This window comes from Larus michahellis, chromosome 14, assembly GCF_964199755.1.
Source record: "Larus michahellis chromosome 14, bLarMic1.1, whole genome shotgun sequence".
Taxonomy (NCBI): Eukaryota; Metazoa; Chordata; class Aves; order Charadriiformes; family Laridae; genus Larus; species Larus michahellis.
In genome coordinates, this window is record NC_133909.1 from 113,722 (window position 1) to 136,048 (window position 22,327).

The 22,327-nt window shown below is 43.8% G+C and overlaps 1 protein-coding gene across 1 annotated transcript in view; it reads left to right on the plus strand.

Moving 5' to 3' along the window:
* The window catches only part of GLP2R (glucagon like peptide 2 receptor), a 50,753-nt gene that overhangs the window by 11,840 nt on the left and 16,586 nt on the right, over window positions 1–22,327 (plus strand). The window contains exons 3-8 of the mRNA XM_074607422.1: window positions 3,947–4,051; window positions 6,170–6,291; window positions 8,667–8,773; window positions 9,018–9,174; window positions 10,144–10,303; window positions 21,343–21,403. Coding sequence (XP_074463523.1) covers window positions 3,947–4,051; window positions 6,170–6,291; window positions 8,667–8,773; window positions 9,018–9,174; window positions 10,144–10,303; window positions 21,343–21,403 — 712 coding nt within the window. The remainder of the gene's footprint in view (window positions 1–3,946; window positions 4,052–6,169; window positions 6,292–8,666; window positions 8,774–9,017; window positions 9,175–10,143; window positions 10,304–21,342; window positions 21,404–22,327) is intronic.

A 22,327-nucleotide genomic window follows, 5' to 3' on the forward strand; every position in this document is an offset into this window, starting at 1 on the left:
GCACAGCTTTAGAGGACACTGTCTTCTCCTGAAAAGTGTCAGGGGGAGGAACTGTGTCCACACCTCCTACCTCTGGTTAAGTGCTGTAAGTTTTATGCTATTTGGCAAAAGGGGAGCTTATAATCTGTGATGGTTTCATTCTTAAAAGTATGAACTCTGCTCAGCTAGAGGTCTGTCTTCAGGAAAGGATGACAAAGGCTTGGTTTGAATAGTTGGGGAAGTTCAAGAAGTAGCTGGGAGAGAGGTGATTGCAGTCACCAAGGAAAGAATAAGAGTGAAACTGTGCTATATATTGTGTACTCACTGGCTATAGGTATGTCTCCGGTCCCGTGTGCAAGTGGTGCACTCATGGTCATCTTGCTTGGTTGCTATGAGCTCTGACTCACTTTGCCAGTGGCAGAAAGCTGCATTTATGACTTTGTAGTGTGTAATTTTGTTGGCCAGAACATGTGGTCTGATTAATACATGTATTTTTCATTATTCAAAATGCATTTAGAAGTTGGAAATCAATCCAAAGCACTGGCCTGGGAATTTAGAACAGCGGGGGAGGGGGGGGGGGAGGGGGCGGGGGGATAAAAAGAGGTTTTCAAGTCTAAATTATATAATATGTTATGTTTTAATGTTCTTTAATTTTTTCCCAAAATATTGAAATCTCTAACTTTCACAGGCCTTTGAAAAGCAAAAAGGAAGATATCCCCTGTGAGTCAAGGAAACTTTTTAGTTATCACACTCAATACCAGGCTTTCTCTTCTTTCAACTGAATTAGGCATTGCTGAAAATGGGCAGTTCTTCTTGGGCATGGCAACATGCTAAAGGAATGAATCCTCATGCTCTCCAGCCTTCACCACTGACCTGCTCCAGACACAGCTGCAGCTCCTGGCAGCTGCAACAGCATGAGCTATTTGCCTTAGCTTATGCTGTGCAGCTGTTAACAGATGGGGAAACAAAGCAAGATCCCATTCTCGTTTCTAACTCCCATCTCCATGAAGAACTTGCTTCAGCTTTCATAGTATACCTGGGGCAGGAACTGCCCACTCATTCTCCTGAGCTTTTGGGTGTGCTTAAAAGCAAAAAATAAACATACCAGCTATGCAAAGGTGGCCAAATACCCATTGAGGACTACCAGAGCTTTGCTATGGCATGCAGAGATGCAGTCAGGAGCTAAGGTTCATCTAGAACTGAAATTGTCCAAAGATGTCAAGATCAATAACATATGTGAGCAGATGCACAGAGAAGACATAGGCTCACTGCTAAACAGGGAAGGGAAACTGGCCACTAATAAAGGAGGACTCAGGAAACTACAGGCCCGTTAGTCTTACTTCAATTGCTTGGAAAGTAATGTAATGAGTCCTCCTAGAAACTGTTACTAACAGAATGAAGCAGGTGACTGGGAAAAGCCAGCACAGATTTACCAAAAGCAAATCATGCCTGAATAACCTGATCACCTTCTACAACAAGGTAATATCTGCTGTTGACATGGGGAGAGTAGTGGACGTTGTTTTCCTGGACTGCAGCAAAGCATTTGACACTGCTTCCCACAGCCACTTTCTGGACAAGGTAGCAAGGTACAGATTGGATGGAGGGTTGCAAGATGCGTAGCAAACTGACTAACAGGCCACACTCAAACAGTGATGGAAAATGGTTTTGACTCAGACTGGCAGCCTGCCACAAGTGGGGTCGCCCACGCTGTTCGACCTCTTCGTAAATGATCTGGGCACAATGGCATTGAAAGCACCCTCACCAAGTTTGCCGCTAAGGCCAAATTGGGTGGTGAGGTGGACATGTCAGAAGGCAGAGCCATCTTACGGAGACACCTGGACAGGCTGGAAGAATGGGCTAGCAAGAACTGTATGAAGTTTAACCAAGACATAAACAAAGATCTCAGAACAGGTTAGGGTGTCCACTGGGGGCCCTGGTGCACAACAAGCTGAACATACATCAGCAGTGCACTGCAGCCTCAGCAAAAGCAAATCAGATCCTGGGCTACATCCCGGACTCAGCTTCCCTTCCCTTCCCTTCCCTTCCTTTCCCTTCCCTTCCCTTCCCTTCCCTTCCCTTCCCTTCCCTTCCCTTCCCTTCCCTTCCCTTCCCTTCCTTTCCCTTCCCTTCCCTTCCCTTCCCTTCCCTTCCCTTCCCTTCCCTTCCCTTCCTTTCCCTTTCCCTGCCATAAATTACAAACTATGTGACTACACTCAGAGAGGCAAGAAGACAGAGTGATGAATATTGGAGAGGTATCAAAAGTTTTTCTGGGGAGGAAGGGAAGTAAAGCACAGATCAGCCCAGCCAGTACACCTGCAGGATAAAGTAAAGCTGATAAGAAAGGGAAATAGTAGTGAGAAACGAGAGATCAATGACCTGTGGTGAAAACCTGATGTGCAAAAACCCTTGGTACAATGGAAAAGCAGAGGGTATTATGGTGGGAAGGCAGAGAATGGTGGCTTTTGGTGGCAATTAGAATTAAGCCAGATGACCCAGGAGGCCAAAAGCAGTGAAACATGTCAAGATATTAGAGGGCAGTTTGTAGCAGGAGATACGGAGAATTACAGAGACTCAGAACTGCAGTTTTCATGAAATGGAGAAAAAACCTGTTTTCCTCCTGGCCACCTACCCAATCCACACTTGAACAAACATTGATAAGATATTGGGGAAAGGAACAATAAAAATCCATCTATGAGTGTTAACAACTCCACGAGTCATAAGGCAGAAGTGGCCACAGATGTTCAGCCTCAAAGGTACAAGGGAATTACTAAGAATGCACATACTGTGCGCTGTATTTTAGCAAAAGAACCCCAAATAGATGCCAATGAGATAGAATGCTGCTGTCTTTGCTGCTTCTTGTACTCTTCTTCCCACGCAAGTTTCTCAAAATATTTCTAAGTATCATGGTGTCCTGGTTCCGGTGGGGACAGGGCTAATTCTCCCCAGGCTCCGGCAGGGACACAGGTATTCCATCCCAGGTGAGCCGTGCCCAGGCTGTAGCCAGGAGCTGCCGGGGGAGTGGGCAGGAAGTCACCGCTGGGAGCGGGCTGGGGGTCCCAGTCCCATTGGTGAGTGGTGGTTCCGTAACTGTGTTTGTACATTCCCCTATCTGTGTTATTGCTGTAGTTTTCCTGTTCCCTTTTGCTCTTCTGTTAAAGTGCCCTTGTCTCAACCCACGAGTTTTGCCTTTTTCTTCTGATTGTCCCCCAGGGGCTGGGGACTGAGAGAGTGTTCGTGTCGTTCTTTCTTGCTGACTGAGAATAAACCATGACATACGGAAAACAAAGCAGGATATATTTTTTTGGCTTTGAATGGGCAAAAGCATTAAAGTTAAGAGAGGAGGTTTTCAGCTTATCCTAGAAGACAGAAACTAACCAAAAGACTAGTGCAGCCAATGTTGCATTTTATTTTATCTTACTGTAACCTGATGGTGCCATTTAACTTCTGCATTATTTTGTCTTAACCTTAAGTCCTGAGAGTGATGTGATACCTGTGAAGCTTAAAACTGAGTTAGTCTGAGATATTACCGTCTCCCTGATCTCTCTTGCCCAAAGACTAAGAGGAGTTACTATCCAAGAAGCTGGCAGTGATCTGAGCTGAGAACCGGTGTCACAGGGGTCATGAGAGGTGGAATATCTTCCCTTTACTAGCAAAAAGTCTGTGGCATGTACCAAAAACAGTGAGTGAGAGCACAGCTGCAACCTGTCTGCTACATTTGGACATCAGAGGTCTCAGGATGATTTTGAGAAATACTCTTATCTCATAATGAAGTATGTAAAACCTGCTGCTCTTATGTAGATCTAAGGAAGAAGGGTAGCAGCCACAGTGAACGCAGAAGGTTTATCTGCTACATCTTGTAAATACACTGGAGTAGCTCGCAAGTTACCTAAACAGCATACGATGATTTTCACTATTGTCCATGGTCTGAACAACTTTGTGTAAAACGTTTATTTGCTTCTCTCCCCAGGAATACATTGTAATGGGACATTTGATCAATTTGTTTGCTGGCCTTACTCACCCCCAGGAAACGTCTCTGTTCCTTGTCCTTCGTATTTGCCGTGGATGGAAAACGGTAACGTGAAAGTGGTCACTTCAAGTTTATGCTGTGAATCCAGCTAAAGGACAGATGGTGCCGGTCTCTCTTGTCCCAGCGTACTCTGAAGTGTCAGGGCTTTCTTGTCTCACCTCATTTCACCTCTTTTCTGATTTGTGGAACAAAATTGTTGTTGATGTTTAATTATTTACTCTTTTTCTCCATGTGTGCTTGTTACAGCTCCATACCGTCTGCTACAAAGCAACATTTCCAAGATCATGTAACCTTTATTGGCAGTAGCAGACTGGGGGTTCAGCTTCTGAGGTTCATGTCTGGGGTCCCCACCGGCGCCAGACGTGAAGCTCTGTCCCAGAAAACTGGAATAGCCAAACAAAGCAGCAGTCCAAGCCGTCAGCCCTCCAATAGGTCATACCGCTGTACCAGCAAGTGGCGTGGTGAAAAAACAAGCTTTCTGAGAAGCCTTTTCTCAGAGGGATTGGAGCAGGGAGGCTCTCAGGAAGGGAAAAAGAATGACATCTGCAGGAGCGAAACTGTCCGAAAGCAAACAACATTCCCTTTCTCCTAAACAAACGAAAGGACATTCCTACCACTGCGGCTTGGCATTTCTGAGTCCTGCTACACAACCTTTCTTAGCTGCATGTGGCTCTCTTAGCTACATTTCTAATAATACTTAGAAGGACCAATTGTGCCCGAGTCCTTTAGTTTATGGGAGAATAGTATGGGCTGCTTATCCTAGCTTTCTATAGCCCACCTCACACATGGTTTGTTCTGTAGCATCATCATTTGTGCTTTTTTGTGCTGCTAAATGTACAGAGACATGGCTGCTATCTAGTCTCACAAATAACTGCTTCTGCCAACCCTTTAGAACAAATTCAGCTCTTCATCATAAACATAAAAGCATCTTCCTTCCCTGCATGCAATGGAAATTCTTTTTTTTTTCTCTTTTTCTGACTAAATTTCTATAAAAGCAGGATGTAAGATATTGTAACAGGTTATGAAGCTTCTAATTGTGTCAGCAGTAGGGAACACCGTGGGCCTGCTGTGTTGCAGGATCATCTGGCATTCTCATCCATGCCACAGCACCTTAGGAGAGGAGTCAGTAGAGGCAGCCCAACTGTCTGTTTGTCCTAGAGAGTTTGCAGGACTGGGCTTAGGGTTGCTTGTGGTCCCCATTTCCATGGCTGGTCCCATTTCCAAGGCACAAGTGTCTCTGTTCTGGGACACCAATGGACTGGGACCAGAAATGCTTGGACGCTTGGGGTAAATTTATTGTGTTTTGTCATCATTGCCAAGCCTGAGCACTGAAAAATTAGGGTAGTCTAGAATCCTGATCACATTTCATAGATGCGCTCTGATTTTCTTTTTCAGTGTCCAGTCTCCACACAGAGTTCTTGCTCTATCACAGCAAACTGTGTTCCCAAAGCAGTTCTCTCAGTTCCAGTTATTCTGAGCAAAACAAGATACTCTGTTTGTTGCTGCAACCCTTAAACACTTTCTAATTCAAACACAAATGAAAAAGCTCAGGTCTGATTAGAAATAAATGGAAGGCAGCTGTTGAGGACAACACCAAACAAACATCAGCCAGAGTCCCCATATCATTCTTCTGATGTTATGAGCGAATTCTTAATTAGTATAAACTAGGACAATGCAGTGAAAGCCAAGAAAGCTTCACCGGTTCACAGCACCTGCTGATTGGACCTCAAAGCACATAAATAAGACACCAGACACAGCTGTTTCAGAGAAAGATCATTCCAGAATCAAACCATACTCTTCCTCCTACAACTTTGACTACACCACCTGGGCAATGTGGTACCAATACTTGATGGAACCTTTGAGCCTAATGAGGAAAAAGTAATAAAGTGAGATGTAGGCTTTTCTTTTGGATGTAGTAACTATGTATTTTTTGTAAATACCAGGTACATTCTGGGAGTTTATTTCTGCTAGATTACATTCCTACTTAGTCCTATGTAAATACAAAAAATATATTATCAAAGACAAAAGTGGTTTTTATTTCTTTTTTTGAGTGAGGGTGAAGTAGTGTCTATTGCTGTGGTGTAAGGGAGAAATCTTTAAAACGTGTATGAAAAACGAAATCTTTATTTTGACCTTTCAGACTAAACCTCTGTTTACTTTCAGGAAGTGTAGGGTATGTATACAGAGTCTGCTTGGATGACGGGACTTGGCAAACAAAGGAAAACTCCACAGACATTTGGCGTGATAGTTCAGAATGTTCTGAGAAAAATCATTTCAAAAAAAATGTAAGTATGTTCATTACGATTTAATACTTTAATCTTCTTGAGCCCTTCTTAAGTAACCGATAAAACATTTCCAGTGAACACCAGCAAAAGATGTTCAGATTTTACTTAGATTACCAAATGGAAACCTGTTATTTTATTTAGAAGAAGCAGAAGAAAGATTAAGGAGGGGAATTCCTGCTTTAGATGCCACAAATTATTTTCTGTTCAGAGTCCAGTGTTCACGTGTTGAATTTCTCCGAACGAAATTGAAAAAGACTGCAACTTGACAAGCAAATAACTTAAATTCAAAGCACCCCATCATCTGCCCCAAATCGCTGCGGTCTACCAAGGCCAGGCAACTTCATTCCCTGACACTTCCTGTGCCTTTTAGCATTTAATGAGCCGTTAACCGGCCCTTTCAAATTTAATTAGTTACAGACTGAAGGATTCATCACAATGCAAACGCCATCTGCCCGGGTCTGACACAGCAGGCAGCCGGGGTGCTGGGTTTGTCAGCGGCGGGGAACGGCTCTCCCGAGCCGCACGAAGAGCGAACTACACGCTCCCGCCTCGGCAGCGCTCGGCCCTTTCTACCGGGGGGGAACTGGAGACAACCGCTGCTCAGCGCCGGGCCGCGGGGCTGGGAATCGCGCTCTCGCAGCCGGGTGCGGTCCCCGCCCGGCAGCCGCGGGTGGCCCCGGCCCGGGGCGGTGCGGGCGAGGACGGCCCGAGGGGGGCTCCGGCCGCGCTGCCGGCTCGGCTGGGCATGGGCTTGCGAGGACCGCGGCGGAGTTTGGGGTAACGGCAAAGTGTGTGGCTTATCGGGTTTCAGCTTCTTGTAACTTCTGTTGTCATGGAGTTCAGCTCTGCCGATGTCAAAATGAAGTCTCTTAGGTAAGCAGTACTACCGTCGATTATTTTTTTCCTTTTTAGTACTTTGTTGGGTGAGCACTCTTTATTGGGTAACATTATTGATTCCTTTATTCAACGCTATTAGTTCAGGATCCCCATGTGCTATTAAGTTTTTACTAAACTCTTTATATAGTGAGTACATGAACTTCCAAACTTACAGTTTATTTATACAAGTGTGATAAATATTCATAAGTACTGAGAGTTTTCCATGGTTTGTTGACCATTCTGGATCGCAAAGTTGTGGGTGGGAGACACATTAATTCATCTTGTGTGACAGCAGGCAATGTCTCTGAAAGCTTTAACCAGCTTTCTTACCACCACAAATGTGGTTTTGTACCCGTTTGTTGTATTTAGTGGAAAACACCAAGATGTTAGAAATAACCCAGAGCCAGTATCTGCATACACCGGAGGAATCAGCTTGATTTCATTTGCTATGGTGTTGCAAAATTGTCACAGCCAAGATGATAACTCATGCTTTTTATTAGGTTCATGCCTGTTTGAATGTTTTCATGGGGCAGAGTGACTAATGGCTGTGCTATGGGATCCTCATGCACACACGCTGCTCTACCTGGGCACTTTCACCCTCTCCAAGAGGGACAGCCCACTCGTACTGTCCAGATAGTACTCATTAGCATAAAATGATTAGAGACCCTCCTGGCTGGAAGACAGGGCTAAAATCCCTGGTGCTGAGAAGTAAGACAATTCACAAAGAAAATGGCAAAATCACTGAGGAAAAGACACAGGTTCCAATAAAATCTTTGCAGGGCAAAAATGGATTATGAAAGTACCTCTAAGTCATATACCCTGTATCTCTATGTCCCCTCTGCAGAGAAGCTTTTACTGAGCTAGAAAAGCAATATGAAGAGATGAGAGGTAGACGTAAGCAGCTAAATGGAAAACCTTAGCGAGACAAAATGTTAAATGAAGCAAAGTGGAAAGAAAGTGTGGGTGCCCCTCTTCCTCCTCTGAGGTCTTATTCGTCATTTGAAGACATTCTAGACAGCTCTAATTTTAGGTTTTTTTCTTTGAACTCATGGCAGAAGTCAGTCTATTCCAATGACTAGACAGAGCTGACTCTAAAAATTGTACAGATACAACTGGTCTGTAACTGTGTCCCCAGGCCACGCACACGGTAATGGCACTTGTGTGTACGGGTTGAGTGCATTGATCTCTGCAGTTATTAAACGACCAGGATCCATTTGGTGCATGTAATCATGGCAACGATTGGCTGTAAGTCAGACTACAAACAGTGTTTGTGTAGGAGCAATCTGGAACGAGATCGGGAGTGCCTTCAAATTTAAAAAGAAACTAAGGCTGTCTGCACAAGTCTCTGTCACGCAGTGATTTCATGAGGCGATAGAGGGAGCGGGCACCAGGAACCTCCGCTGGTTATGTTGCAATGCAAAGAAGTTGGCCTCAGAAGTTTCTGAGCTGCATTCGTGCTCTGCCTGCATGTGTAACACACTTTTCTTCTTTGTTCCTAGGAAGAAGAACATAAATTACTTACCACGTTACAGTTGTTGTACACTGTAGGATATTATTTTTCTCTCATCTCACTTGTATTAGCTCTCCTTATACTTTCTTTCCTCAGGTTAGTACAACTTTACATGTGTTTAAAAGTACAGACCTCAGTACGCACACTCTTCTTTTCATGTAATTTAATTTATTGCTTAGCTTCTGAGGTGAATAACTTGTATTTTCCTAATAAGCATTATAAAGGCAATTCCCAAGCAAGATCCAATGATAGCAACAATGTGAATACAACAGTATTTTTTTCATTTCTGCAAATTAAATATATTCCAGAGGATTCATACATATATTTTTTTCTCCCACAGAAAACTTCACTGCACAAGAAACTACATCCATATGAATTTATTTGCATCTTTTATCCTGCGTGCCACAGCAGTTCTTATAAAAGATACTGTATACTACAATATTTACTCCAAAAGACCGAATGATGAAACTGGATGGATATTATACCTCAGTCCTGAGGTAACTTGTTAGTTCCTTGCTAACAGTAAATGTGAGCTGCTAGTGGCTGTAACAGTTACAGTTTTGGAAGTTTACCATATAGCAGACAGTTTTGAGGTGTTAGTTGAGCTTTGAATGCTGAAATTTTGCTGACAAAGCTTGGGTTAATCAAGAAAAAAAATCTGTTTTGATAAATTTTAATAGATTGGTTTTAATGAAGCCTTGTATTAAAAAAACAAATTAGTCAATAGTTATATTTAGAAGCATCTAACTAAGCAAAACAACTTAAACCTGTATTTTTTTGGAAGAAAACTACATATTTATTTGGCACTTCTATAATACTATATTTATTCACTCTTGATATGCATAGGACAATGCAATGCACACAAATCTTGCTTTTAACACAATGTTATCAAACATTTGTTAATGTTTGATAACACAATGTTAAACGGTTATTTGCTGTGAAAGAAGATGAAAAGAGAAAAAATATAGTTTAAAGGCTTTTCTATATTAAGAATATGTGCTAATTTTCTTACACTTGTTTAGATAATGGAATAACAACATCTCTCATTTGCAACCACTGTGGAGAAATTACACTTGTATGATGCTGTATGAATATAGTTTGCCCATATCAACAAGCAAAATTACCTGCAAGATGTTAACAGTGACTATTATTTTAATAGATCATTGGTAAAAATTCTGAATAAGCAGATCATGACAAAGAACACATATCCCAGCCTACGCTGTCATTGTCTCTTCCTACTTGGTACCTCCTCTCAAACTCCGACAATGTAGGAGCCTTTAAATCGTCTCACTCCCCTGCAGCCTCTCCCAAGCAGCAAGGAGAATCTTGTGAGATATGTGACCGAATCGCAGTTGTATCACAACCACGTGCTAGTTTTAAAACGGCTGCTAAAGTAACAAGAGAAAATCAGAATTTGTCAGAGCTTTTATATATTAACAATGATTCCCGGTCTCTCATTTCTACAGATTGTAACAATTTGCAGGACTGCCCAGTTTTTCATGCATTACTTTGTTGGGGCAAATTATTTTTGGCTATTAGTAGAAGGAATTTATCTCCATACATTATTGATAACTGTTGTACTCTCTGAAAGACGACTGCTACAGACGTATATTGTGATAGGATGGGGTAAGTACATAACAATTTCCAGGTTTTTGATTCTGTGCTATTTATTGAGTCAGTGGTGGACACTTTGTAATTAAGAAAGAAAAAATCTGAACTCTCTTTTATTTTTTTTGTTTTGAAGTCAACAATTGTCAATAAGGTATACCAGCAGTGATACCATTCATTGCAGTTCAGGTTGATCTGCAGGTACATGAAGTGAGTGAATTGTTTCATAAGAGAACTGTAGCCTAGTAGACAGAACAAGATGAAATTTTACTATATTTGTCGGTATTTTCCATCATCACTGAATATTATGATACTATCAGCAACTTCATTTTCTTCCTTTGTAATAGAGTATCTACATAGCAAAAATTAACATTAACAATTTTCTTTTATATGTTCACCTTAAGTTCTAAAGTGTACTTTAAGTTAGAGGACAATCTTTGGAATAGAATAGAGTAGAAGAGAATAGCCTAGCCTAGCCTAGGTTGGAAGGGACCTTTCAGATCATCTACTCCAAGCATCAGCCTAACACTGACAAAAACCATCACTAAACCATATCGCTAACCACTACGTATACCTGTCTTTTAAATACCCCCAGGGATGACGATTCCACCACTTCCCTGGGCAGCCTGTTACAATACTTAATAACACTTTCAGTGTAAAAAATTTTCCTAATATCCATCTAAACCTCCCCTGGTGCAACTTGAGGCCGTTTCCTCTTGTCCTATCGCCTGTTCCTTGGGAGAAAAACACCAACTCCCACCTACCCCCTCCTTTCAGGGAGCTGCAGAGAGCCAGAAGGTCTCCCCTCAGCCCCCTTTTCTCCAGGCTGAACACCCCCAGCTCCCTCAGCTGCTCCTCACAGGACTTGTGCTCCAGACCCCTCACCAGCTCCATTGCCCTTCTCTGGACACCCTCCAGCCCCTCAGTGTCTTTTTTGTGGTGACGGGCCCAAAACTGGACACAGCCCGCGAGGTGGGACCTCACCAGTGCCCGGTACCGGGGGATGGTCACTTCCCTAGTCCTACTCACCACACTGTTCCTGGTACAGGTCAGGATGCTGTTGGCCTTCTTGGCCACCTGGGCACACTGCTGGCTCACATGCAGCTGGCAGTTGACCAACACCCCCAGGTCCTTTTCTGCTGGGCAGCTCTCCAGACACTCCTCCCCAGGCTTGTAACGCTGCATGGGGTTGTTGTGACCCAAGTGCAGGATGTGCCACTTGCCCTTGTTGAACCTCATACCATTGGCCTTGGCCCATCGATGCAGCCTGTCCAGAACCTCTGCAAAGCCTTTCTACCCTCAAGCAGGTCGACACTCCCACTTAACTTGGTGCCATCTGCAAACTTATTGTGGGTGCGCTCAGTCGCCTTGTCCAGACCATTGATAAAGATATTAAAGAGAACTGGCCCCAGTACTTAAGTCCTGGGGAACACCACTCATGACCGGCCACCATCCATTCACCACCACTCTCTGGGTCCAGCTCTCCATCCAGTTTTTAACCCAGTGAAGAGTACTCCTGTCCAAGCCATGCACAGCCAGTTTCTCCATGAGAATGCTGTGGGAAGCCATATCAAAGGCTTTACCTTTCCCTCATCCGCCAAGCAGGTCACTTTGTCATAGAAGGAGATCAGGTTTGTCAAGCAGGACCTGCCTTTCATGAACTCATGCTGACTGGGCCTGATCACCAGTTGTCCTTCATGTGACGCATAACGGCACTCAGGATGATTTCTTCCATGACCCTTCCAGGTACTGAGGTCAGACTGACAGGTCTGTAGTTCCTCAGATCATCCTTCCGGCCCTTCTTGTGGGTGAGCATCACATTTGCTAGACGTCGGTCAACAGGGACCTCCCCAGGTGGGGATGTCTTGGATGGAAAGTGTCTTGCTGAGCACTTCTGCCAGCTCCCTCAGCACCCTCGGGTGGATCCCATCAGGCCCCATAGACTTGTGTATGTCTAGGTGATGGAACAGGTCCCTCACCATCTCCCTTTGGATTATGGGGGCTTCATTCTGCTCCCCACCCCTATCTACTATCTCAGGGGTCTAGTACTCGGGGAATAATCGATACTACTACTAAAGACTGAGGTAAAGAAGGCATTAAGTACCTCAGCCTTCTCCTGATCCTTTGTCACCATTTTACCGCCTTCATCTGATAAAGGATGGAGGTTATCCTTAGTCCTTCTTTTATTTCTAATGTATTTATAGAAAGGTTTTTTATTGTTCTTAGCATCCAAAGCTGAGTGAGGTTCTAGTTGGGCTTTGGCCCTTCTAATTTTCTCCCTGCACAGCCTTACAACATCTTTGTGGTCTTCCTGAGTGGTCTGCCCCTTCTTTCAAAGGCCATCAACTCTCCTTTTTTCCTTCAGTTTTAACCATATCTGGTTAGGTATCGTGTACATACTGAAATGGATCGAGCTCTCCCCTGGGGTGGATGAAGAGAGAGTTGAGAGCTTGTGGGTAAGGATTAAGGGTCAGGCTAATACGAGAGACACTGTTGTGGGTATTTATTACCGGCCACCTGATCAGGATGGGGAAGATGAGGAGGTCTTCTACAGAGAGCTGAAAGTATCCTTGCAATCACAGGCCTTGGTTCTCATGGGGGACTTCAATCACCCCGATATCTGCTGGGAAGGCTACACAGCCAGGCATGTACAGTCACAGAATCACAGAATGGTGGGGGTTGGAAGGGACCTCTGGAGATCATCTAGTCCAACCCCCCTGCCAGAGCAGGGTCACCCAGAGCAGGTGGCACAGGAACGCCTCCAGGTGGGTTTGGAATGTCTCCAGAGATGGAGACTCCACCACCTCTCCGGGCAGCCTGTTCCAGTGCTCTGCCACTCACAAAGGAAAGAAGTTCCTTTTTATGTTCAGGTGCAACTTCCTATGCTCAAGTTTGTGCCCGTTACCCCTTGTCCTGTCCCCAGGCACCACTGAAAAGAGCCTGGCCCCATCTTCCTGACACTTATCCTTTCAGTATTTATAAGCGTTGATAAGATCCCCCCTCAGTTGTCTTTTTTCCAGACTGAAGAGACCCAAGTCCTTTAGCCTTTCTTCATAAGTGAGGTGTTCCAATCTCCTCATCATCTTTGTAGCCCTTTGCTGTCCCCTCTCCAGCAGTTCCCTGTCCTTTTTGAACCGGGGAGCCTGGAACTGGACACAGTACTCCAGATGCGTCCTCAACAAGTCCAGGAGGTTCCTCCAGCGTGTTGATGACAGCTTTTTGACTCAGGAGCCAATAAGAAGTGTACTACTGGACCTAGTACTGACAAACAAAGAGGGACTGGTGGAGGATGTTAAGGTTGGGGACAGCCTTGGCTGTAGTGATCATGAGAAGATAGAGTTCAGGATCATGGGTAGTATGCACAAAACAACAAGTAGGATTGCAACCTTGGACTTCAGGAGGGCTAACTTTGACCTCTTCAAGAAATTGCTTGGAGAAATCCCATGGGCTAGGGCTCTGGAAGGCAGGGGGGCTCAAGAGAGATGGTTGGTATTCAAATACCACATTCTCCAAGCTCAGGATCGGTGCGTCCCTAAGAGCAAGAAATCAGACAAGGGAAGCAGGCGACCTGCGTGGTTGAGCAGGGAGCTTCTGAAAAAGCTCAAGTGGAACAAGGAAGTTTACAGCACGTGGAAGAAGGGACTGACCACTTAGGAAGATTGCAAGAATGCCATCAGAGTATGCAGGGATGAAACAAGGAAAGCCAAGACCTCCTTGGAATTAAACCTAGCAAGGGAAGTTAAGGTCAACAGGAAGGGTTTCGTCAAGTATATTGGAGGCAAAAGGAAAACTAGAGAAAATGTGGGCCCGCTGTTGAATGAGACAGGTGCCATGGTGACAGAGGATGCAGGAAAGGCAGAGTTACTGAATGCCTTCTTTGCTTCAGTTTTTACTGCTCAGGCCGACCCTCAGGAGTCCCAGACTTTGGAGGTAACAGAGAAAGTCTGGACGAAGGAAGACTTCCCTTTGGTTGAGGAGGGTCAAGTTAGAGTTCAGTTAAGTAAACTGGATATCCACAAGTCCATGAGTCCTGATGGGATGCACCCACAAGTGCTGAGGGAGCTGCAGATGTCATTGCTGAGTCACTCTCCATCATCTTTGAAAGGTCCTGGGGAACAGGCGAGGTGCCTGGGGACTGGAGGAAAGCCAGTGGCACTCCGGTCTTCAAAAAGGTCAAGAAGGAAGACCCAGTAAACTACAGGCCAGTCAGCCTCACCTCCATCCCTGGAAAGATGATGGAACAGCTCATTCTGGGTGTCATCTCAAAGCATATGGAGGAAAAGAAAGCTATCAGAAGTACTCAACATGGATTCACCAAGGGGAAATCATGTCTGACTAATCTGATAGCTGCCTACGATGGCATGACTGGATGGGTAGATGAGGGGAGGGCAGTGGATGTTGTCTACCTTGACTTCAGCAAGGCTTTTCACATGGCCTCCCACAGCATCCTCATAGGGAAGCTTAGGAAGTGTGGGTTAGATGAATGGACAGTGGAGTGGATTGAAAACTGGTTGAAAGATAGAGCTCAGAGGGTCGTGATTAGGGCCACAGAGTCTAGTTGGAGGTCAGTGATGAGTGGTGTTCCCCAGGGGTCAGTACTGGGTCTAGTCCTGTTCAGTATATTCATTGATGACCTGGATGAAGGGATGGAGTGCACCCTCCGCAAGTTCACCGATGACACAAAGCTGGGGGGGTGGCTGACATGCCAGAAGGCTTTGCCGCCATACAGTGAGATCTGGACAGGCTGGAGAGTTGGGTGGAGAGGAACCTTATGAAATTCAACAAGGGCAAGTGTAGGGTGCTGCACCTGGGGAGGAATAACCCCCTGCACCAGGACAGGTTGGGGGTGACCTGCTGCAGAGCAGCTCAGTTGAAAGAGACCTGGGAGTCCTGGTGGACAACAGGATGCCCATGAGCCAGCAATGTGCCCTTGTGGCCGAGGAGACCAATGGCATCCTGGGGTGCATCGAGAAGAGTGTGGCCAGCAGGTGGAGGGAGGTCATCCTCCCCCTCTACTCTGCCTTGGTGAGGCTGCACCTGGAGTACTGTGTCCAGTTCTGGGCTCCCCGGTTCAAGGAGGACAGGGAACCGCTGGAGAGGGTGCAGCAGAGAGCTACCAAGATGATTAGGGGACTGGAACACCTCTCTTATTAGGAAAGCCTGAGTGACTTGGGTCTTTTTAGTCTGTAAAAAAGAAGACTGAGGGTGGGTCTTATCAATGTTTATAAATACTTAAAGGGTGGGTGTCAGGAGGATGGGGCCAGTCTTTTTTCAGTGGGGCCCAGTGACAAGACAAGAGGCAACATGCACAAACTTGAACACAGGAAATTCCATCTCAACATGAGAAGGAACAACTTTCATGTGAGGGTGGCAGAGTCCTGGCACAGGCTGCTCAGAGAGGTGGTGGATTCTCCATCTCTGGAGACATTCCAAACCCACCTGGAAGCGTTTCTGTGCCACCTGCTCTGGGTGACCCTGTTCTGGCAGGGGGGTTGGACTAGATGATCTCCAGAGGTCCCTTCCAACCCCCACCATTCTGTGATTGTGTGATCTCTCTGTTCATCTAGGCTGGTCTTTTTCCCTGATGCTGGTTTTCTGGCACGTGGGGATGGCCTGCTCCTGCACCTCTAAGACTTCCTTCTTGAAAAATGTCCAGCCTTCCTGGACTCCTTCGCCCTTCAGGACTGCTTCCGAAGGGACTCTCTCAAGCAGATTCCTGAGAAACTAAAGTCTGCCCTCTGGAAATCCAAGGTGGCAGTTCTGCTGACCCCCCTCCTTGCTTTTCTAAGAATGGAAAACTCTATCATTTTGTGATGACTATGCCCAGGACAGCCTCCAACCATCACATTCACCACAAGTCCTTCTCTCTTCACAAACAACAGGTCCAGCGGGCCTCCTTCCCTAGTTGGCTCCCTCACCAGCTGTGTCAGGAAGTTATCCTCAACACATTCCAGGAACCACCTAGACCATTCCCTCTGAGCTGTATTGTATTCCCAGCAGATATCTGGTGGGTTGAAGTCTCCCACGAGAGGAGACAAGGGTTAGCGATCTTGAGACTTCTCACATCTGCTTGTAGACTATTTCATCTACCTCTACATTCTGGTTGGGCCATCTGAAACAGACTCCCACCATACCTGCCTTGTTGGCCCTCCCCCTGATTCTTACACATAAACACTTGACCCTATTGTCACCATCATTAAGTTCTTGACATTCATAAGACTCCCTAACATACGGAGCCACCCCACCTCCTCTCCTTCCTTGCCTGTCCCTTCTGAAGAGTTTGTAGCCATCTAATGCAACACTCCAGTCATGCCAGTCATTCCACCACGTTTCCATGATGGCAACTGCATCACAGTTTTCCTGCTGCACAGTGGCTTCCAGGTCCTCCTGTATGTTGCCCGTGCTGCGTGCATTAGCTTCAGTTGGGCTAATGGTCCTGCCACCTTTTTGCTGGAGAAGCCTTAACTCCTACCTGTCCATTCTCAGGCTCAGCCATAGTTTCTGACCCATCAATGACCCTCACGTCTCCGCTGCTGCATGAATCTCCATCCCTTGCCTTCACTGAGTCTGCAGACCAAGCAACCTCATTAGCATCCTGTCCCACAGACATTGGCACACCACCCCCAGGTCTACCTCTAAAGAGCCTGGTTTCATCCCCTTCCCCCTTCAAATATAGTTTAAAGCCTATTTGATGAGCCCTGCCAGCTCCTGTGCCAAGATCCTTTTCCCGGTGAGAGACAGGCATACTCCATCCATCTCTGAAACACTGCATGATTCAGGTCTTATATTTCAGGCATTTTTCAAGGAATAAAGATAATGTAAAGTTAGTTACAAGCATTTGAACAACTTTGTGTAAATTATGTCATGTAATCTGACAATTACATTTCTTGCTTACTCAAAGAGCACAATTCTGTATCTTGCCTGCACAAACGAGAAAATCAAGGTTTCCCGATTCCCAATGATCATCTAAAATCTACCTGTACAACTTTCAGGCCTTTGAAGGCTTTAAATGAAGACAAAAAATGTACTCTTAGACAATGTGTAAGTTTGTTGCAAGATTTATTGATTCAAATCTGGTGGCCTGAGCTAAGGAGGAGGATAGAATGGATGGCCATAAGAATGGTTTTACAAGCTGGTTCACTATCACCACGTCTATGTCTGGTGAACTGTATTGTCAGATGCAAAATTGTGTATCCAGGACTGTGGGACTATAGTGTATAGCCCATTTAAAAAAAAAGGAGCAGTGAGTTTTAGAAGGATTTTATTATGGTGGATGATGATGTAGTTGTAAATAAATTATTCCGTATTTTCTGTGCTGTACTGCTTGCTAATATCTACCAAAGATAAACATTTTAAAGAGGTGTTTAAACTCAAAAATAAATAACTGAAGCAAATGGCAGTTAAAACTGAAATTATAATTATTATAGTTGGAATGCTGCAACATTTACACGTTTAAAGGAAATTTTTTATTATTGTTATCAAGGCTATGATAAACTCCCTGTCAGTTTTACAGTAATTCATGTCATTCAGTTTTAGTTATCTAAAAGTAGTCCTAGGCTCTGTCTGTACCAATCACTGGGAACGAAAACAGTTCACTTTAATTCTCTTTGACATCTACCTTACCTCTTGAATTGTGAAATGGGAATTGAATAGCATGTAAAAAAATAGTCTACTGGAAAAATTCCTAGAATTACCTGAATATCAGACAAGGCCATTTTTCATGCTCTTTTAATAAGACTGTATTAATTTATAAACAAAGAACGATTGCTGTAGAAAAATGCCAACACTTAAAGCAAGATCCAAAACAGGACTTCAGCATCTAAAATGCCACACAAGGGAAAACCTGGGCAAAAAAGTTTCAAAGGCATGATGTAAAACCCTGTTGAAGTACACAACATAATTTAGGGCAAAACTATCTGGTCTGAGAGAATAAAGATCCACTGAAGAACCCAGAAAACTTAACTTTCCTTTATAGAAATGGCTTGTGTTTACGACTACTGACAAGATTAAAAGATATCTGACTTTTGTCTCTTATAGCGTTTGAACCAGGTTTTGAATTTGTATGAGCTAGTGTTGTAGGCATTGTTCTGAAGATGTGAGTACAGCAGATTGCTTCACTTTGTGCATTGTGTAATCTTGTTATCAGAGATCAATAAAAATGTACTCAGACCCAGTAATTTTAGCAGTGGTACATTTAATTTTGGAGGATTAGATCAGTTAGTTACAAGTGAATGTAAAGCTCATAGTTCACGTTGTGCCAATTTTTTTCCTTTTGTTAAGAATAAGAACAGCTATTTTCTTTTCTTCTTGTTTTACAGTTTCAAATCCAAAATAAGATTTTATTTAGCTTCCTGTAACAATAGAAGAATTCCATAGGAGGTTCCAAGGTAGATGTGAAATTCCACATATGAAATCTTTTTTCACCAAATCCACTCACACATTTAAGCTGAGAAGAACACGTACATATATGCCAGTATATTACAGCTCAGATTTGGTGACCTAAATCTAGGTACATATTGCAACATCTCTATGGAGGATCATGTTTTGTCAGGACAAATACTAAACAGGAACTGTTTCAAATTCAAATATTGCATTTTGGTACTTGGATAGAAATTCACTGGTTAGAATTGTCTCAGGTCTTGTCCCAAAACAAGTCTAGTTTCTCAGGGTAAAGGATTTTGTTAAAAAAAGGAGATAAAATACATTCCTATACCCTTCTCTGCACAGTCAGTGGTGTGTTGCAAGTATTTTGGACCAGCTTCCTTATGTTTACAGGGAAATAAAGCAGTTAATATTAAGAAAATTAAAGCTTTACTGATTATCTAGCTATGAAGTCAAGCTCCATGTGATTAAAACAGAATTCCTAATTTTGTCATCCTCATGCCACCTCCCAACTTCTGTCGTTCATCTGATCCCCCAGTATGATTTATGCTGTGTTCACAGAGTGCTGAGTGCTGTTTTTGTATCAGACTTCCTGTGGGCTCTTAGAATCAGGTAGTGCTTAAATCTTTAGTTCAGTCTACCTCATGGAGGAGGCGATTCATTTTATCAAACGAGGTTAAATTTAGATAACTTGTATCGAGACTCTCTCTAGAACCAAAGGAAGAAGACAAGTAACTTTGAAGAGTGAGATATTACAATGTTCAAGAGAAGTGGGATATTACATTAATCCTTTCATGCATCTCTAGATATAGTCACATTGGAACTTTCTTATTTCCTACAGCATCCATTTCTCTGGCCTTACTTGTATTCATCCACTATGGTGCTGCGAAGATCACTTTTCAAGCTTGCCATTTTGAACATGCTGTCTCATTTTTGGCATCCCTCCTTTTCCTCTTTTACTTCTTCCTTATCAGACATTAGCTAATTTCCTTCATTTCCACACTCATTTCTGTTTTCCTCATCTACTAAAAGTTTCTGTCAAAGCATAACACCACATTTAATTGTTCATTGCCAAGCCTCTGGACTTTCTCCTCTGCTGCCCCTGACACTTTAGAGGGTCCTTCTCACCATCCATGCCTTGATTTCTCTGTTCCCTCTCACTTTCCTCTTTAAAGATCCTTTGTGCTGCATTAGCATATGGGCTGCTGACACATCAAGACCACTGTCTTTCACACTGGTTAGTGTTGTCTTACTGCTTCCTCACTCTTCCCACCTCTCTAAATCCATTTGTTGCTTTGATCAGCAGCTCACCGTAGCAGGGTCTAATCATCTTATTCCTTGTTCAAACTGCAACAGGGTAAGTTAATTAAGAAATTTGCTCACTGCTGTAAGAGTATAAATAACAATGATCATCTCCCTGTTGGTTCCACTCCATTGCTCTCATACCTGTATCACGTTACTGATTTCCTAAAGACTTTTTCCCACTAATTAGCTTAATTTCTTATTTATATTTATTAGAATTACTACTAAGATGGGACATCTGGAACCTATTGTAGACATGTGTAGTGCTGCTGCTGCTGAGCCAGCAGGGGCACACCATGCTTACACTTACTGAGACACACTTCCTCAGCTACTGCCCAGGAATTGCACTGGATGACATCACCTCATCCTCCCAGCTACCATCTTTGCCCACAGGACAACCTCATACTCCCCTGGACATGTACCTCCCTTCCCAAGTGGTCCATACCCTGGTTGTTCTCTCAGACCCACTTGTTGCACCAATGCCACCCCCCACCCAAGTGAGACCCTTTCTATGTCTTTCCTCATTTTACCCACTCAGAAGTCTATTATCCCTGAGAGAATTTTGCTTTTGGCTCTTTCTCTGCATTGCCACACTCCAGGTCTCCCCATGACCTTAGCTAGTGTACCAGAATCCCGAATAGATCCTGTTCTGGCCCCTGTGACCCACATTTCCTTTTTTTTCTACCACATCCACCAGAAAACCTCCTGTGCGTTATTGGGCTGAGAATCCAGTCGAACACCTGCCTTTTGTATCTCATGTGCCTTGTGCTTGTGATTGAAGCTTGCACCTGCACATTTGTAGACTGATGGAATGATGTAGTAATCCTTTGTATCAGGGTTTTTTTCTGTCTGAGGTCTATGATCAGCAGGAGGAGGGGCAACAATAGGGGAATGGGGACTATGGATTATCTTTAAGGGGTCTGGGAAAAGTAAGCCAGGAAAAAAAGCCTTTGTCAGTTGTTTTAATTAACTAACTAGACAGAGTTCCATGCTTCCACTGAAAATTCTTTAAGGTTCAACAAATAAAAATGTTAACAACTGGGGCCTTAGGTCATCTGTGAGGCCCCAAGTGCCAATTATTTTGAATTCTCAGGTTCAGGAATCTAGAAAATTTGGACAGGTCATCAGTGTATGGGTGGGTGTGTATATATGTATGTATCAATTTGAAAATGCAAGATTCAACTGTACAATGAAATTTAATTTTGTATTTGAACTACAAATGGAGAAAGCTGGGATCAGGCTGATTTTTGTACAGTTCTAAATAGAAGAGTGAAAAGCATATGCCTTTATACCACGCACTACTGTAACGTATCTGTGTTTTGTACAAACCATTCTGCAAGCTTGGCTGTCATTGACTCCTTTTTTTTTTTCAGTTGTTCCTATCCTCTTTGTGGGCCCTTGGGGAATAAGCCGATCAAAACTGGAGAACACAGGGTAGGTTACTAAATAAAATGTGACATAGAATACAGGTTTTCTGTTTGCTTAATTTTTCTGGAAGCCCTTGACAGTAATTGACACAAGTATTGACTATGGGATTATATTAAGATTATACAGCACTTATTAATACTTGTTACATTTTCTAGGTTCATTTTAGTGCTTTTTAGTAAAACTATTTCTAGAAATTCTCAGATGCATAAATCAAGAAGTAGAACGAACATTCATTGTTCCTGAAATAAAAGCTATTGCATCCAATGTTCGTCCACTTACATGAAGCAAATTGTCAGCAGAAACATCTTCACGGAGAGCATCTTGTTAGTAAGCAAAGGAGACCAGTGCTTTCCTTGGAGACAATCTACACCTTGAGTTTAATTAGTATTCACTGCCTTTTTTTAAAAAAAATATTATGGAAGATAATGACAAAAACTGATATTCACTAAAAGCTGATATTAAATGAATGTGTTCAGTATTCAGTGAATGAATCAATAAGAGTAACTTGCACTAGTAAGCATCAGTTTTCCAGTCTTCTGGTCTTTGATGATTGCATAGACTTTGTTGTTTATGTATGGTTTCTATTGTTCCCCTTTTTTATTCATGGTTCCTAGAGAGTTTTGTTTGGAACACCAATATAGTTACTAAGCAACAACTGCTTGAGCAGCCCTGTGGAAAAGGACTTGGGGGTACTGATGGGTGAAAAGCTGGACATGAGCCAACAATGTGCACTCACAGCCCAGGCGGCCAATCGCATCCTGGGCTGCATCAGAAGAACCATGGCCAGCAGATCCAGAGAGGGGATTCTGCCCCTCAACTCTGCTCTGGTGAGACCCCACCTGGAGTACTGTGTCCAGCTCTGGAGCCCTCAGCACAAGAAGGACATGGACCTGTTGGAGAGGGGACAAAGGAGGCCACGAAGATAACCAG